The sequence below is a fragment of the Siphateles boraxobius genome, unplaced genomic scaffold (genome assembly GCF_051911475.1).
Source record: "Siphateles boraxobius isolate OS27281-9 unplaced genomic scaffold, OSU_SipBor_1 68, whole genome shotgun sequence".
Taxonomy (NCBI): Eukaryota; Metazoa; Chordata; class Actinopteri; order Cypriniformes; family Leuciscidae; genus Siphateles; species Siphateles boraxobius.
Window position 1 is genome coordinate 13,239,142 of NW_027509195.1, and position 19,776 is coordinate 13,258,917.

A 19,776-nucleotide genomic window follows, 5' to 3' on the forward strand; every position below is an offset into this window, starting at 1 on the left:
TCGACTACTGTTAAAATTACTTTAAGTTAGTCAACACATCAAAATAAGTGTACATATTTAAAGCACGACAAAAGATATATAAAACAATGATTTAAAATGTACTTTAAAGTAAAACTTTCAATTTAACATTACAAAGTGCACGGCAGTGTGTTAAGAAACATGAAAGTCTACTCTCTTTAAATACACTTTAATTTTATTTATAAAGGGACCATGCACAATTTTTAACATAAATGTTTTAATTTCATCAAGGCTAATTTTCATATAGTCCCCAGGCAGGTCAACACTAACATACAATTACAGACAATACCTATGTGTTCAAATAAAATAAAAACATACATACACACACATACTATCATGGCCACAAAAACAAAAAATCAATTAAACAATCTCAATGTTTACAGAGTTGGTTCGATTTTAAAAAAGATTTTAACTTTAATTTTTGAAGACAAAGAGCTTTACACCCTTTTATATCCTCTATAGGACATTATAACTTTCACTGCGAAAGACGATAGTCCAAATGCAGAATGATGAAAGGGAACCAGACAATTACTCATGGATGATGTGTACGCCACTAACACCACATTATCTGCAAGTACAGTTTAAAAAAAAATATACCTTTATCATTTGAAGTACACTACAAGTGCGCATTAAATTAAATTAAGAACACTTCTTTTCTTTTCTTTTTTACAAGGGACTGCACAGTACAACTAAAAGTGTCTACAGCCAGCTTTATAGAAAACTAATTTTGAGAATTTATATGTACTGAATAGACTTTGTTATGGCAAAAGTTTTTCCTCTTAAGTGCTTGTTGTAGCAACCTGGTACCTCTGGTAAGTATGACTTGTTTCCTGGCCGACTGATGAAAACTTGAGTCGAGGACGTTGCGGGTTTGCTGTCTGATCTTGAGACTATCCTATGCAGAACATGCAGATACACGGTTTGGAAGGGAAATCTGATGATGAAGAAATGCAAAGTTATCATTATGAAAATCATAATTAAAACGAAACATTATAAAAAGCCAACATGTCCATTTAATGAACATGTCAGTAGCTCTGACTACAGCAGAGGCTCAACTTTGGGGTCACAACCTTGGGCCAAATATGCAAACTTGGCATCCTAAAACTATTGATAGCATTTACAAGCAGTTTGTGTAAACTATATAACTTAAAGAGATAGCTCACCCAAAAATGAAAATCCAGTCATAATTTACTCACCTTCATTTCTTTCCAAACCTGTATGACCTTCTTTCTTCTGTGAAACATAATAAACAATATTTTGAAGAGGAGATAGGGGTGCTAATTTGCAAAAATGTTGTAAAATAAAAAAATGGGTCACAGAGCAAGTCCAGATTTTCACTGGACTAATGTGCCGGGACACTGCTCAAGGTTACATCACCTGTGTAGTGCTGGGTGATAAATACAGAGGAAGTTTGGGTTATTGACACCCAGAGTTTCTATGCTGATAGCACAATAGATCAAGCTTGAGAAGAGCAGATCTGAGGAAACCGGGTGATATCAAAACCGGATCTCTTCCCACACCCACATATCCTGATCTATGTCCTAATTATGATCTGAAATGAAACCACGCTTCTCAAGGGTGATTGTTCTAAAACATAATGCATATTCTGAAATCGAGAAGAGTGTTTTTATTTTTATTTTATTTTACATCAACATCAGGCAGAAAGCAAGGAAATGTCTAATTTAGTTAAAAACAAAAACAAAATCCAATCCAAAAACATCAAAAAGAAAAGAAAAAGGGCACAGACTGTCTTTTTCCTGGCAAAATGCTTCTCTGCAAAGTTTTTGGGCCAAGTGATGGGACAATTTCAAAATATTTAATTTAACCACCAGTCGGAAATTGGCCTAAAAACGTTCAGGGCCTGACAGAGGAAGACAGGACAGAGACAGAGTCCTTTTCTCCCGTCCATCTGAGATCAGTTCTTTGGTTCCAAAGCAACATTTGTAGACATCACACACAGTCATGCACATTTATAGTAATAAGATACCTTGTTTGGCCAATATCTAAAAGATAATGAAGTGTAGAATGCATTGTGACTGTAAAATGTCTACCCAAGATGGCAAAGTTGATCGACGTTTAACCTTTAATATATTTATTGTGTGTCCTAAATCTCTTGCCTGATCATAACACTTCTTTTCCCAGTGATATTCCTCAGACCTTTTCTTTTTTGTAATGTCTCTCAGTCATCTCTCTATCTACCGTCTTTCTTTAAATCTTCCTCTGGCTCACTCTGGCCTGATCCACTTTCAACAGCGTTTCTAGAAATCGCTTACTGCACCCTGAATCAATTTCTTCAAATCAATATTTTAAATCAAGATCAGTCCCTTCATTTATTTATTTAAGTAAACATGTAATTTGCAGGAAATTGTACAATCACCCACTGAAAGCAAATTATTTAATCTCCCAAAAAACTGCATATTCCATAATTAAAAATGTTATGTAAATTAATCAAATAAAATACAAATGTAATAAAAAAATTAAATAGCTGACAGTGCATTATGATTTACATAATTGAAAGGCAACAAGTCACCACCAAAAACAAACTAAATAAAAAAGATAAAATCATATTTTATATTCTTCTACATACTAAAACCATTTTGTACTTTATAATGCACATTATGTTTGCAGGCTTAGTTGTAGCCAGTGGTCAGTCTGTTTCAATGCAGCTGCGAGTGCATTAAATGACTCTACAAGCTCTTGGGTCTTCTAATTCCTGTCGTAATGGCTTGTAAGTTTGAAGGAAGCCAATTGAGCACTTATAATATTGACTTCAGCTTTCAATCTAATAACCCAGTAACCAGCACACAGAATGCTGATTTTCAGATTTCCACCTCCCACTGGTACTTAGGAGCTGTCAGGATACATATTAAAGGTATTGATCATGATCTCTCTCTGGTCCTTGACCAGAGGTCATTTGACTAATCTGAAGAAGTGTCAGGAGGCTTCTCACTACAGCCGGTTGTGCTAATGCCTTGATGTTCTATATTAGCCACAGTAGTCGTCGTCCTACAGCACAAACTCCATGAGAAGGTAATGACAAAATCTATAACTTCATTATTCTGCCTCATCAGATACTTAATTTTAGTCACATTCTAAGGCAGCTTGAATACTCGATGGAAAAGGTAATCCCAGAACGCACTGCACTTTTGGATCAGACATATTGTCAATTGCTTGCACTGCCTATATGTGACTGAATGAATATTTATGACCTCTTACATATTAATGTGCTTCTTTGTGTCTTGATAAAACAGATTAAAAAAAAAACACTTTCAACATCGGGAACTTAAAATATAATCTCAGTCAATAAAATAGCACGGAGTTGGTGTTGCATATAAATCCTCTCATTGTATCAGCATGAGATCTCCTAACCATCTTGGCCAGACTCGGCCCCCTTCTGTGTAAGTGGCATATGCAGATATAGGCCAAATCATTGTTAAAACTATCTGGTAGTTTAGGAAAGAAAGGCTTAAGACAGGTGCATGGAGCAGATAATATGTGATAGATATTTGTCCTTGGTTTCCAAGTTCTTAAAACCCATAAAGATATTCACAAAACAGATGCCATTGAGAGAAAATAACAAACAGGTGCAACAGTAAGAAAGTTCAAGGTAACTGGAGATGATATTCAGCAATGTTCAGTCTGCATAATAGAATATAAATAAATAAAATATACATAAAATGCTATTTTAAAGAATATAAAATAGGATTATTTTTATTTTCAATATTTTTTTTGTGCTGACTGCTTTCTTTCGATTATTTTGCAAGTCGGTTACATTTTTTTAATTACATTGCATTTTTTATTTTATATTTTTTTATTTAATTAATTTGTATAAAATTACATATTACACAAAAATATGAATTTTTTAAAAAGTGGCTTATTGCTTTCATTCAATTATTATGTAATTTATAATGCACAGTCAGCCATTTTCTATTTTTTATTGTTTATTTTATTACTATTACACCACATAACATTTTTATATTTTATTTTATATTTTATTTCACTGATTTACATAACCTTTTATTTTATTTTATGTACAAGAATATACTACAAATAAAAAAAAATAAAAAAACAACTTATAGTAATTAATTACTCACCCTTGTTCCAAACCAGTAAGACTTTATTTCATCTTCGGAACAAAAATTAAGATATTTTAGATTTTTGGCTGCTAAGTAGTTGTATTCTGTCGGCCCAGAGAAGTTAGTAAAGACATCCTTAAAATAGTGACTACAGTGGCTCAACCTTAAGTTTATCAAGCGACGAAAATACATTTTTTTGCGCAAAAAACCTTATTCAACTATTCACTTTCTTCCGTGTGGACCTCTGACACCACGACGCATGCGGGAGTACGCGTTCTCATGAACTCACGTCAGAGGCCCACAAGTAAGAAAATTAATAATAAAATTGTTTGTTTTTTTTGTTTTTTTTCGCACAAAAAGTATCCTCATCGCTTGATAAACTTAACCCTTTAAGGTCCGCAACAAGAAAAAATTGTGATGGAAATTTTTTTTGTTTGCATTTCTTATCTCCTTATGTCGCTAGTAACCAGACTCAATGTATTTTTTTTCAACACATCCCATAATTTTCAAAATATAGGCCTCTACCAAATGGTTGAGATGTCACTTAATGGTAAAAAAAAATGGTACCGGAATTCATACACATATTGCCATACTTTTTCATTGCCCATCATAATTTATGATCAAAACCTTTTCTAATCTTGACAAACACATTGTCAGAAAGGTCTGAGTCTCAAGGTTCCATATTTTGTGACAGAAGTGATATTTGGACAGAAATGTATTAAGTTGTTACAGCAGAATGCATACAATTAAATTCAATGGAATGTATGTCATCTTTGGTATTACGCCTAAACAAAATCTCATGGGAACTTCAATTTTTGTGATATCAACTTCAAATTTGGAACACAACTTGGTTAGATATATGGCTTTGATTTTATAGTAATTTTATAGTAAAAAATATTTTGTAAAATATATATTTTATATAAAAGAAAAAATATTAAGTACAGTATATTTGATATAATGTAAATTTAAAATTTCATAACTTTTTCATACTTTAATTTTTTGAAGTGCTTTTACTTCAGCAATAATCTGCTGAGTGTTTTCTTTAAAACAAGACCAAACTTAGGTCTTTATTCCAAAGCATTCTTGAATTACAACCAAGTTTTAACCCTTAACAAACTAAAAATAGCATAACTACAGAGACCCTAAAAGGACATGGTGAAGGAAAAATATGAGATAGGAGGAAAAATGATATGATTGATAGAAAAATTGTCCTCTCGCAAATGTTTTGCGTTCCCCCTGAAACTTTGCAGCCGCTCGCAAAACTTTTTCGAGGAAAGGCAAAACTTCTGCGAGAGAATGCAAAACCTAAGAACAGATAACATAAAATACTACATAAATAAAATAAGTATGTGCAAATAATAAAATGTAATATAATAAAAAAAACAAAATATAAAGTAATAAAAAAAAGCATAACATTAAATACAAAATCAATAAAATTGAAATGTTATGCAATTAAAAAAAAACAAAATAATACTAAATATTGTTTTTATTTTTTAAATAAAGTTTAATCCTTTGGATTAGGAGTTTGTTCAAATAATCCTAAATATCAGCAAAAGTAACAAAGATGCTTGCTTTTACGAACACAAATGAAAGTTTCCGAAATACTGAGACATGAGAAGTCGTGATACTTAGTATTCGATCATGCATTCGTCTTGCATAAACCTATTGTTGCTGTTGTCGTTTGGAGGCCCGTGGCAGACATCTGAGTCTAGACGTCTATGAAAGTCTATTCCTATTTGCACAAGAGGCACTCCATTAAAAATAAGTAATGGTCTGTCAGCCTCATCCCACGATCCACATTCATCTCAAAGCCCAATTTATGGAGATAAGAGAACGTCATTACCCCCTGCTACCTCTCATCAGTTCTGATTCTAGAGGAAACAGCAGTGGGATAAGTGAAAGTGGGGTCTCAGGGCATCAGCGGGATCAGTGATGAGCTCTAGAGGGCGATTTTCGACTATTAATGACCACTCCCATTCGGAGCACCTCATTTATGACTAGGGTTAAGTCTTATTTAGTGTGCGTATGTGTGTGTGTTTAATGAAATTCGAAGGTGTGACCGCTTTGTCCAAATAATTGGAAGGATCTATACATCCTTGCTCTTATTAGGGCACGAGTGAGAATCTAGCACCAATTAGATTCTTCACCTCTAACATTTCACGTGATAACTGACATATAAAACCACAGGAGATATAATGCCATGCTTTCATTATACAAAGCACTTCCAGGTGCTTTAAAAAAGTCACTGAATACAAATTACCATTGAAAAAAAGTTCTACTTCCAAGAGAAGTAGACAATAATTGCACATTGAGGCTCATTTCAATATAATGCTAAATCTTGTATATAATTCGACCATCACTCAGAATCACATCAATGGTTTTCCTGCTGAATCAGGCTGAATGCTCCAGGGGCCATATATCCCAACAGAACCCACAGCACTTTAACTGCGCAGTCCTGCTCACTCGTTGTGATTGAGCACCGTGGCTCAGCATTGTGAGTGAGAAATACTACGAGAAGCTCAATTTGTTTTAGAGAATCATTACCAAGGAAAACACCTGCAATTCATCTTCTTAAGGCTTGACTCTGGCAGACAGTTTCTTTATGTGCAATTATCCACAAAAGGCGGCAGTCAAAAAGTTTAGCTGGTTTTTGTTGTGATAATGCATTTATTTTTTTCAGGGAATATAGGTATTTATAGATTGTTTTGGGGACATTTTTGATGTCTCACATTATTAGCCCCTTTCACACATGGCCTACAGTCTTTACTGGCAAATTACCTCGTTAAGAGATAGTGTGAAAAGGACCTTTTCAAAATTAAAGGGTAAATCACTTCTGGCAATTACTGGTACGAGAAGTTGTAACAATATTACCAGTAAATTATGATGCTGTGTGTGACCAAAGAACAGGATTATCGGTAAGAGCATGTGCGAGGCACGAACACGCGGACATAAGAAGTCTGCTTTGGGCCAGTCATAAAGCTCTGTCTTAGCTGTTTATAGTAAGTTCTGCAGCGATTAACTGTTTTTCTATGTAAACAAGCACTAGACGGACATGTCTTGTGCTCACCTTCTTTTCCATTCATCAGCGCTCCCGCTCTGCTGTTATTGCAGTAGTCCTACTATAGTAACTGCAATAGGCTACTATAGTAACTATTTGAAGAACAAAATCACATTCTCATATGCGTAATTACTAAAAAAGTGTAATTACTTTCCCTGCCACAACTGCCATTTTCCACAAGTTCTGCATTTTGCCAGGCAAAGTACAGACTGATAGCCTGTCTGGAACAATGCAACATAAAGACAAGTGAAGGGAGGCAATACAACAGGTGGTGTTATATGAAATATCAGCACTTTTGAAACATCGTTCATCCAATTGAACTATCCATTTTCCAAATCAATTATCCCATGGTCGTGAGCCAAACGAAACTGACACATTGCAATAATATGTGTCGCTCCAAGCTTTTTAAAGGTAGGGCAAAGGTAGGCCAGAGTTAAACAAACTCAAAATGCTTTTTCAAAATGAGATCTCAAATTGTTCCAGAGAGTAAACTGCCCATCTGAGGATAGCATTGAACATTTATTTGGCCAGATATTACCAATCAATCTCTCATAACCAGGGCGAAATTCAACCAATCTGCCTACACTCAAAGTTTGAGACACGAATCTAAGAAATATTTATCTGCATGTAGGGGGATTGTTATGGAGGAACGTTGCCGTATAGGTTAATTAGATCTCACAACTTTTCCTCTCAAAACAGGAAGACACAGAGCCTTCCAAGGATTAGCATAAATTAAATAGGAAGGAAAGGTAGTCCCATTGATTCCTAAAAGCCTGGTTTTTTTTGTTGAGGGATTAAAGAAAAATCCAACAGCCAAGCAAAAAGATAACCAGAGATAATGAACGAAAGTTCTTGTGCTTTGTATAAACTTATGAGTGATGCCTCCCATACTGCCTGTGTTTAATGAGCATGATTTATTTCTCAAGGAAAGAAAAACATCCAGTATAGACTTAGAAAAGCAAAGCACCTCAAGGTCACACATATTTCTAAGATCAACAAAATGAGATATGATACCTCTCCGGTTAAGTGCCTACATTTATCTGTCCCATTAGATTTCTTTTTACTGTACTTCATTTTCTCGTAATGAGCACATAGAGTGTATCCAAACGCTTAAATCTTGTAAATAATACGTAATGCTGAGCTGTGCAGAACTGGATACACTGTCTAGTCGACAGGAAATTGAGTATCGGTGTCAGTGAAACATGGACGAAGATATCTAGAGGACGGAACAGAAAGAGTTTATCACTCAGATGCCCTTGCTGTAACCCTGCAGCTCCTCTTGCTAACAGGCACTCAGAGAAATCACAGTGTTACTCACAGGTTCAGACTGACTGTGGAAGTTCACGGAACTGATGTCACAAATGACATTTGAGGTCTTCCAGAGATGTTACTACTGTAGATTAAGAGAACTTGAGCTCCCGCTAAAAATCTCTTATTATGTGAATTCATCTTGTTTGATCAAAGCATCAGATGCACAAAGATACTGTATCTGTGGGTATTTGACTCTAAATCCCCTTCTTACCAGTTAAAGACATGTAAAGTAAAAGTTTTAGCCTACCTAAGACTGAAATCCTATAATTGGCCCTTTTCCAGAGCATCTGTTTGGTCCCAGACCAGCCAAACTACCCTAAAGCCTATTGAGAGACTTTATAACCATGCCCTAAAAATTTTAGATAAAAAAAGCCCATTCGATTCCATCACTGTTACATTTTAAGTAAACATAAAATCTTAAACTTTGTTAATTTTGTTAATCTTGGACATATAAAGTTGTTTTTTAAATGTTTGACTGGGCTTGCACCTGAGGCACTTTGTAAATTTGTGAACAGGCTGGAACCCTCCACATCAACAAGAGCTGCTACATGTGGAGAAAGTTCCATTACGTAAAACATCGTTTGCCCATAATGTTTTTTCTGTGAAAGGAGCCAATCTGTGGAACTGTCTTCCTACAAATATAAAGACTTTAACTAAACTGTCCACCTTCAAAAAACAAACAAAAGCCTGGCTCATACAGCAGCAGCAGTGTGATCATGCCATATGAAATGTATATCTGTGTGTATGTGAGGTGTGCATCTGTGTGAGTTCGAGTGAATGTGTTTAATTACTACACTAACTTTTATTGGTGCTAACTGGTTTCTGGACATTTTATTGTATTCACTGTATATTTTTACTCCATTATCTTAACTGTTAAAAGCTCTTCTAGCGACAGGTGTTGTGAATTAGCCACGGCTATAAACACTGTGATAGAGGCATTAGATTGTTTTTTTATGTAATAATCTATATTTTTTGTATCTGTCCCTATTCAAATAATACATTTTTTCATATAAAAATGGGTTATATCATACATTTATTACTTGAAGGTACAGTGTGTAACTTTTGGCCCTCTAGCGTTTAAAAAATAAAATTACATGCATGTTGCAGAAGAACGTTGTTTTGGCTGTGCTTCGGCATTTCCCTTTTCTTAGTTTACGGATATGACGACACAGGCGAGTGATGCATGTACGCAATTTTCCATGAAAACCATCCCGCCCAGTCTAAAATATTAACACTTATAACAGGCTTACCATAGGGAATCGGGGTAAGACAAAAACACGTTTTGGAAGAAGTATTGATGATGTATTGATTCATAATTAAAATGTTGTTAATTTTGAAAAAAAAAGTGACTGTGTACCTTTTATTATTATTTAAATAATAATAATTTTATAGATCCCCTTATTAAAATAATAATAATAATAATAATAATTCACATTAATAAGGAAAAAGAGAAATTCCAGTAATTATGATTTTTTTCTACCATACATTTAGTATTTAATTATTATTGAAAAAAAAAAACCTTACATTTTCCCTCTTAGGTTCCCTTGCCATGCTATTTATTGTAACATAATTAATAATTCAAATTAATATTAATTTATAATATATTATAATTCAAATAGGGCAAACATGTCAAAGCATATCACACGGTCTGATGTCAATGATACCAATGGTTCTTGTGTGTCTCGTAAACTATTGCAATGCAGCAAATTTGAATATGCATATTCAAATCACACACGTGAGATTTGAGAGCTATGAAGGAGGGGAATATTTTCAATAAGCAACAAATTATCATATGGCTTCTGAATACTGGAATATAGAGCACAAGTCCTTTTACTGTCATTTTGGAGCTTGACAGCACACTATTCACTTTCATTATAAGGAAATGATCAGCGTGAACATCCTGCCAAAGGTCTCGTGTTTGACAGAAGAAAGAAAATCCCGCAGTTTTGGAACCTACGTGTGGATGAGGATGACGACAGACGATGAACTATCACAGTTTTATCCCCACTGCTGGCAGATCACAAGATAACTATTATTTCTATTCATCAGCAGTCTTCATGGTATCTCTCACTTTTATCTCTACATGTCCCTTGCCTGCTTTTGTTCTGCCTCTAAGGAACATCTAGCCTTAGGTTGAGAGGATAAGCATTAAGAAACATTTCCACCCTGTGTACAAGGTTAATAAAAAACATTTTGAGAAATATCAAAGATAACGAACAATTCATAAAAAACTATTTGGACAGAAACCCCCCCAGAAACCTCCTTTCCTTGCATGATAGCTGATAAAAGAACTGAAATGTGATGCCTTATATATCATTGAAGGAGCCCAATCTAATCTGTGAAACACTCGAATGCCCTCTAGACCTTTAACCTTCATTCACAGGTGCTGCTGCTGCCCAGTATGAATAAAGGATTTGATAAGTTAAAGCACCATTCAGCCATTAAGCTTGTCATCTCAGTTTTAGCTGCATATGATAGTAAGGGGCCTAGACCTTTCCCATTATACAAATGTAGGTAGAGATGAAGAGAGCGAGAAAGAATGGAGCAAAGGGAAAGAGAGAGGCACATTGATATTACTTGCCCTGACGTTCCCTTTTGTCCATAGTCACATAAAACCATAAGACCGACATAACACCTGAGGAAAAAAAGATGCAATAGCAACCAATTATGGCACTGCCACAGCCAGGAAATCACTCGTGACAGTCTTATCCCGCATGAGCAGGAGGAAAGCTTTCCTCTTCAATCTCACACAACATGTGAGCATCCTCGCTAAATCCATCACATGCTGACAAAGTCTAATGATAAGGAGGATCCCCACATTGAAAGTGAGTTCACAATTTTCAATCTAACAAACTGCTTATAAAGAGCTTGTGTGGACGTATCCAAAATGTGTTTTTATTCTCAGTAGATGTGGATACTTGCACCCAGGGCAGCACTTCTTTTGATTAATCAAAGATTCCTGAAACAAAGTTTAAGTATCACAGTTTAAAATATAAAAAAAACTGTCTTCAATATTGTAATAATAATAATTTTTTCTTGAACACCAGATCAGCATATTAATATGATTTCTGAAGGATCATGTGACACTGAAGACTGTAATGATGAAATGATGCTGAAAATTCAGCTTTTCCATCACAGGATTTTTTTACTTGCAGCCTTGGTGGGTATAAGTAGCCTATTTTTAAAAAATCTTACAGACTCCAAACTTTTGGACAGCAGTGTAAAATTCTAAATGTACCTTGCCAATCCAGTTAAATGCAAAGCATGCAGGGAACTAGAAATCCACTGCCTAGTTTCAGTTAATGCAACAAAAATGATTCATTTAGTCTGACTCAATAGATTAATAGCAATGAAACAGAGTTGTGACAACATATTTAAAATCAAATTTAAAACTCTGCTGCAGTAGCTTGTAATCAAGCAGCAAAAATATTTTATTTAAGTGTTTAATGAAAGTATCCATAGCTCTAATTAGTAAACACATTTTGAATAGCGGTGCAATTCAGCCAAGTAGATCAGATTTATATCCCAGTGTAAATTAAATGTGCATATCCAATCAGATAGCAATACGATCGATTTGTGTAAACAGACCCTAAAAACCATAAACTTTTAAAATGTCTTAGACACACATTCATTTAAACATACTAATGTAACAGCAAAACAGCTCATTGCCTCTAAGACTAGAGCAAATATCTGCCAAATCTCCAGTACTTCACACAGAAATAAAACAATATTATGTTGGTCAATATTTGCAATTCATTTAATTCTGTACTGGGAGATGGGTAAAAATTACATGAAATGTGTATAAGCCCCAGGCCCCTCCGACATGTTATTGGACAAAGATGAATGCAAACAATGTACAGTATGCAGTGCACACACTCTCTTTCAGTAAGAGGAGGCATTACTTCTCTTCAGCGTTCCCGGCATTATCTCCTCGATGGAATTATGCCTCATTGCACATGGTCAGGAACTCAGTTGATGGGAACGAGTGATTAAAGGTACATCTGTTACGGCCAAAGCGCACTGAACGCCCACTCTCCACCCGAACCTGATGACACAAAGCGGCAGGCAGAGGAATACAGAGATGAGTCAGATCAGCTGGATATGCCCTGGCGAAGATCAGGATCAAGACCTGATTGTCTAGCTTGAAGCCTCAACAACATGCATTCCTTTATACAGTGTGTTCACTTACAGATTCCTGGATGTACCGATCGGTGCAGTTGGTTAAGCTTTGAGAGTTTGAACTTAGTCTTGTACAGTCAGATTTCTGGGTTTCAGTAAAAACAAAAAATTGTCCACATTGCAGCTTATTCTTAAAATGAAATTAATATTGTATTTGAAAACAATTTAATTTGTTAGCAGATGTAATAACTTAGACAATGTGATCCACCTTTTAATTTAAATAAACCTATAACAAACATCACCCATTATAATAAATGCATCTATCTAGCCATCCATCCACCCACAACATCTGAAGTGGAAAAAAATATTTGAAAAAACATCATTATATTGATAAAGACTACTGTTCAAATTAGTCATCATCGTCATCAACAAAAACAACACATTTGAATGCTTTTTGAGAATGTTATCTTGGAGATCTCAATTAAAGCATGAACTCCAGTGATTGGGAAAGTGGGAACTTTCTCTACAAGATTGGAACTGTTGCAAGCTCTCCACCGCCAAAATATCAATTAATTTATCCATTGGCAGCCAGAAACCTGCTGAGCTGAATACTAATGTAGCCCACAGGAGAAGGGACACAAAGGCACAGACCTCCCGAGTCCCGCATGAGGATCACAGTAGCTGGAAAGCACTGCTGGAGCCCAGAACGATTTATACTGATCTGCATTCACTATGCAGGTGTGTGTTTGATTGCAGAATCTGAAGGTGGAATCTCCTTAGAGATTTTAAGTAGAGTATCTCTTATTCAAAACCTGCTCTTTTTTCGGGTCTCTGCACCTGCGCCCAGCGAGGCTTCTTCTGCAAGTCATCAAGCAAACTCGGGAAAGTACCACAACTTATAGGACTAATTATAAATAAATCATTACTGGCAAACTTACAGCTGGGGACCATTGAGATAATGTGCATCTAAACTGTAACAAAAATGTTTTAATTGCTATTTGACACTACTATCAATATCATCAATGAAATTAGAAAAATGTTCATTAACAATGAATGTTCATCAACAAAGTCAACTGATTAACATTTCGTCAACAGTAATGTAGATGTGAAAAATGTGTATGGTGGCGATATTTAGTTTTTATTAAATCCTTTTAATACATATTTTTTTATTAAATTTGTTCTTCAATTAAATGTTTTCATTTTTAAATGACTTTTTAATTCTTTTTTGCACTAGCTACACAAAATACTCCCACTCAGCGCCTTTTGGACAAAAATGTCCCCATTGAAACCCGTTAAAACTGCAATTTTTAATCCCAGGGCCATTTAACTATAAAATGATGCAATCTTTGTTAAGAGGCTTTCATTCGGTTGACAAGGCTTCAAAATTAAAATTGTTACTATTTTTTTATCAGATGGTGCCATTTTTCCAGGTTTGGCCTATAAAACAAATATCGCTTTATTCCTGTTTTCTGCTTCGGCATATTATAGAGCCAATTGGATAAATTGTGCAACGATAATTGTGTGGGTGTGTTGGTATGGATGTCTGTGTGCTTGTAATATTTGAGAGAGTAAAACTCAATTGCGAATCTAAAATCCAATCACTGTGTGCACCAGTGGAGTTTTGCTGGCACCCAATGGGGAAAATGTGTTACTGCGCCCAAACAAAATCTTACCGAAAGTTCATTTTTTGAGAGATCATCCTCAAATTTGGAACACAACTTGTTTAGATTGATGGCTTTGAATTTATATCAGTTTTAGATTTCAACATGTTTCATAAAATATATATTTGATATAAAATAATGATAATTTTCATAAACTTAAACCTCTATAAACAAATTTTGGTTTGACTTTTTTCACTTGTTTAACTTCAGCAATAATCTGCCAAGGGTCCTCTTTAAAATGAGACCAAACTTAAGTCTTTGCTCCCAAGCCTAACATTTTTATGACAGTTTTTTGACATGGACATTTTTGCCCACTTTGTACCTATGTGTAACTTTTTTTTTTGTTAATGTTAACTGCATGATTTTGGTACAGGTGTGTATTTGTATTGTAATTTTACTATTTCATCCCCATTTCCTTTGAAAAATCTTTTTTTGCACTAGCTACACAAAATACTTCCCTCTCAGCGCCTTTTGGACAAAAATGTCCCCATTGAAACCCATTGAAACTGAAATTTTTTATCTCAGGGCCATTCAACTATAAAATGATGCAATCTTTGTTAAGAGGCTTTCATTCTGTTGACAAGGCTTCAAAATTTTAATTTTTACTATTTTTTATCAGATGGTGCCATTTTTTGGGGTTTGGCTTATAAAACACATATCGCTTTATTCCTGTTTTTTGCTTTGGCATATTATAGAGCCAATTGGATAAATAATGCAACGATATCTCTGTGGGCGTGTTGGTATGGTTGTCAGAGTGTGGTTAGTATGTGTGTTAAAAAATATATGTGTGTGTATGCATGTGTGTGTTTGTAATATTGAGAGAGAAAAACTCAACTGCAAATAACAAATCCAATCACTGTGTGCACCAGTGGAGTTTTGCTGGCACCCAATGGGGAAAATATGTTACCGCGCCCAAACAAACTCTTACCGAAAGCTCATTTTTTGAGTTGTCATCCTCAAATTTGGAACACAATTTATTTAGATTTATGGCTTTGATTTTCTTGCCGTTTTAGAGTTCAACTTGATTTATAAAATACATATTTTGTATTAAATAATTGTCATTAATAATTTTCATAAACGTATACCTATATAACTTTTTTTGGGATTTACTTATTATAATTTTTTTACTTCAGGAATAATCTGCCAAGGGTCTTCTTTAAAATGATACCAAACTCAAGTCTGTGCTCCCAAGCTTCACCTTTTCATGACAGATTTTAAACACGGACATTTTTGTCCTCTGTGTACCTATGTGTAACTTTTTTTAATTGATGCACAAGGGTAAAGTACGATCAGCAATTTACAGTGTATTTTAGCACATAATGCTCATAGATGTGTTTATACTGTGCTTGTGCAGTCGTGCTGTGCTTAAATATATATATAGAGTCAACTAAAATTCTAGGCCATACTGGTAAATTTGCTGAAGTCTGATCATGGCCAGTAGGTCCAAGGGCAGCAGGAGGCAAAAAGGTGCCTATTTTCTCTGTGTCCAATTATGTCTTGCTCTTTGCTGAGCTGAACACTCACAGAATTCGAAATGCTGTTCGGATTGTGTTTGAGACCTCCTTAAGTGATCACTGTAATTCTGAGGTCAATACAGTGCCCTGTGCAAACACAGGGGTGTTGACAGAGTTGCAACAATTATAGATCGCAACACCCAACGGTTGTGTGTTATCGAGGATTTTCTCATGGATTCTCTTATACAGGGATATGGTAGGGTTTGGGAAGATACTTTAAATCTTGCCAAGCTACATGCTAATCATAATTTACAGTAGTTCAAATAAGCTACACTAGGGCGATATCTTTTTATATATTTGGTTCAGGTACATTCAGGTTCATTTACAGGGTTCCTCTAATCCAGTCCTAGAGGGTTTAGTTCCAACCCTGATCAAACACAGCTGAACAAGCTCATCAAGGTCTTCAGAGTTACTGGAAAATGGAAAATTGCAGGTAGGAGAGTTTGATCACTAAACTCTGCAGGACAGTGGCCCTTCCAGGGAAGGATTTGAAGAACCCTCATTTATGAACAGCTTGAACACCAACTCACTGAAATGAATCAGACTTTTTAATGTTAGATGCTGTACTCAAAGAGAGAAGCCCCACCGTGTCATCTGCAAGGATCTGTGCAAAAGTTTATGGACAATATGCAAAAACTCAGTTTGTGTTCTTCACAGTTTCTATCCTGTTACAATGTACATTGCAAAACCTACATTGCAAAACCTAAAGAAATTAATACTTTTATTCAGCAAGGATGCATTAAATATATCAAAAGTGACAGTAAAGAAACTTATAATTTTGCAAAATATTTCTGCTTCAAATAATTGCTGTTCTTTTTAACATCCGAGTAAATGTGTCAACAAGCCACAACCTCAGAACTTTCAAACCTTGAACTTTCATTGTAACAGTGTGATAACGAGCATTACTAGTAATCCATCACTATAACAAACAGCTGTTCTAGAAACAAATACATTTTCTGATTAAATTAGTGATGGGATTGTGAAGAACAGTCCTTCTTCCGAGTGATACAATGTGTGCTATTCAATTGGCAAGATTATTAAAGCCATCTTTCGAGTTTGGACTATCCTTAAAAGGGGGGAAAACAACAACATTCTTACATTCATGTCATAGAAAAGTCGATAATTTGTAATGAATGTCTCGGTTTGCTTCAGCGATAACAACAGAACAACAGAGAAGGCTGACTGGAGCGGTATCTCAGCTCCCTGTGTCTCAGTGTTTTCTGCTATTGATCTTATACTATTGTGCTTTACTCAGCTCGCTAACTTCTGAGTTGTGAGAAATCAGCCAATTTTTGCTGAACAGGCACCACAAAACAGGTCGATTAATAACTGTAATCATAAAACACCAGGGGTTTACAGAAGATAGTGAAAATGTAATATATCAGTGCACTGCAGTTCTTTAAAGAAGTAAAAGAATGAAATAATGACAGTTAGGCCCTTCAGAAGTTAAATCACATGAAGTAGCAAATAAAAAAAAACATATTTAGTCTGAACACAATAAAGAAATATCTTTATTCTTTTGTACAGAATCTCCAAACTAAATATAATACAGTATGTATTCCAAACACATTATTTAAATTTAAGTAACATGTAAACCTTGTTTTTTTACACATTCATTCATCCATCCATCCATCCATCCATCTATCCATCTATCTATCTATCTATCTATCTATCTATCTATCTATCTATCTATCTATCTATCTATCTATCTATCTATCTATCTATCTATCCTCACCTAAAGGATTATTAGGAACACCTGTTCAATTTCTCATTAATGCAATTATCTAATCAACCAATCATAGGCAGTTGCTTCAATGCATTTAGGGGTGTGGTCCTGGTCAAGACAAGCTCCTGAACTCCAAACTGAATGTCAGAATGGGAAAGAAAGGTGATTTAAGCAATTTTGAGCGTGGCATGGTTGTTGGTGCCAGACGGCCCGGTCTGAGTATTTCACAATCTGCTCAGTTACTGGGATTTTTACACACAACCATTTCTAGGGTTTACAAAGAATGGTGTGAAAAGGGAAAAACATCCAGTATGCGGCAGTCCTGTTGGCGAAAATGCCTTGTTGATGCTAGAGGTCAGAGGAGAATGGGCCGACTGATTCAAGCTGATAGAAGAGCAACTTTGACTGAAATAACCACTCGTTACAACCGGTCAGAGGAGACCGAATGCAGCAAAGCATTTGTGAAGCCACAACACGCACAACCTTGAAGCGGATGGGCTACGACAGCAGAAGACCCCACCGGGTACCACTCATCTCCACTACAAATAGGAAAAAGAGGCTACAATTTGCAAGAGCTCACCAAAATTGGACAGTTGAAGACTGGAAAAATGTTGCCTGGTCTGATGAGTCTCGATTTCTGTTGAGACATTCAGATGGTAGAGTCAGAATTTGGCGTAAACAGAATGAGAACATGGATCCATCATGCCTTGTTACCACTGTGCAGGCTGGTGGTGTAATTGTGTGGGCGATGTTTTCTTGGCACACTTTAGGCCCCTTAGTTCCAATTGGGCATTGTTTAAATGCCACGGCCTACCTGAGCATTGTTTCTGACCATGTCCATCCCTTTATGGCCACCATGTACCCATCCTCTGGTGGCTACTTCCAGCAGGATAATGCTCCATGTCACAAAGCTTGAATCATTTCAAATTGGTTTCTTGAACATGACAATGAGTTCACTGTACTAAAATGGCCCCCACAGTCACCAGATCTCAACCCAATAGAGCATCTTTGGGATGTGTTGGAACGGGAGCTTTGTGCCCTGGATGTGCATTCCACAAATCTCCATCAACTACAAGATGTTATCCTATCAATATGGGACAACATTTCTAAAGAATTCTTTCAGCAACTTGTTGAATCAATGCCACGTAGAATTAAGGCAGTTCTGAAGGCGAAAGGGGGTCAAACACAGTATTAGTATGGCGTACCTAATAATCCTTTAGGTGAGTGTGTGTATCTATCCATCCATCCATCCATCCCTTTATTTTTTTGTACCAAATCTCCAAACAAAGTACAGTATACATTCCAAAACAGTATTTAACTTTAAATAAGTTGTTTAAGTAACTTCATTCGAATATGAAGTATATAAAGCTAAGGACCTAATAACTCTTTAAAAAAAGAAAAGAACGCATCCCACCTCACAAATATCAGGTTTATGGGAAATCAGAACTGGATTGATGTAACAATTCAGTAAAATTCCTCATCCATTCCAATTCTACATCCTGTCTGCCGTTTCGATTTCTAACTCAATTCTTAAATTCTGAATTTTGCACAACCCTAACAAGGTATTTCACTGTATTATTTGTTGTTGATTGGAAAGCTCTCACAATATGAAGTTGGATCACAGGCAGATGTTAAAAGTACATCAACTGATCTACATGGCTCTTGACAGGTAACGTCTGTGAGTGTGCGTGTCTGCTTCGTTGTCATCTTACAGAGTTTTCCTGTGCAGCCAAGAGGAGCTCCTCATAATAAAGAAGTTGATCTACTTCAAAGCAATCACTGGGCTTCTCCACCAGCTGGACCAGAGCCTGTCTGATGCTCTCCTCGGTCTCCTGCTTCTGTCTGGCCAGCTTCAGGTAATCATAAACCTTCAGGAACACCTCCTCTCCAAGCCTCAGACACACAGACCTAAAACACCAAATTAAAATTACAATTAGAATGAATATTAAAATAATCCAGGTCACATTTATGAAGTCTCAAAAGTCAAATGCAAATATATTCTTTTAAAACAGCTTTCTGGATTTCTTGTTCTACATATATTCTACAGCATTTAGTCTCTCAAGTCTTTCGGACAACGGTGGATGCATCCAAGCGGGTCCTCTTCTAAAAACGCCCTGAGCAGGCACCGTGAATCACTTCCTTGTCTCAGTGTCAGTGTGATCTCTATCGGCACCTCTGGATCCCTCAGCCTGAGCAGAACTGCCCCCCCCCCCCCCACCCACAAACACACACACACACACACACACACACACACACACACACACACACACACACACACACACACACACACACA

General features: G+C 35.9%; 1 protein-coding gene across 2 annotated transcripts in view; it reads right to left on the reverse strand.

Moving 5' to 3' along the window:
• Positions 1-767: 767 nt before the first annotated feature.
• nek11 (NIMA-related kinase 11) overlaps positions 768-19,776 on the reverse strand; it is a 111,428-nt gene continuing 92,419 nt past the window's right edge. The window contains exons 16-17 of one of the 2 annotated variants that reach the window (XM_077214970.1): positions 19,196-19,391; positions 768-952 (exon numbers count right to left, since the gene is read on the reverse strand). In XM_077214970.1, coding sequence (XP_077071085.1) covers positions 914-952; positions 19,196-19,391 — 235 coding nt within the window. In that variant the 3' untranslated portion in view covers positions 768-913. Of the gene's footprint in view, positions 953-17,239; positions 19,392-19,776 lie in introns of those variants that run through there. The other variant, XM_077214972.1, reaches the window with a different exon arrangement.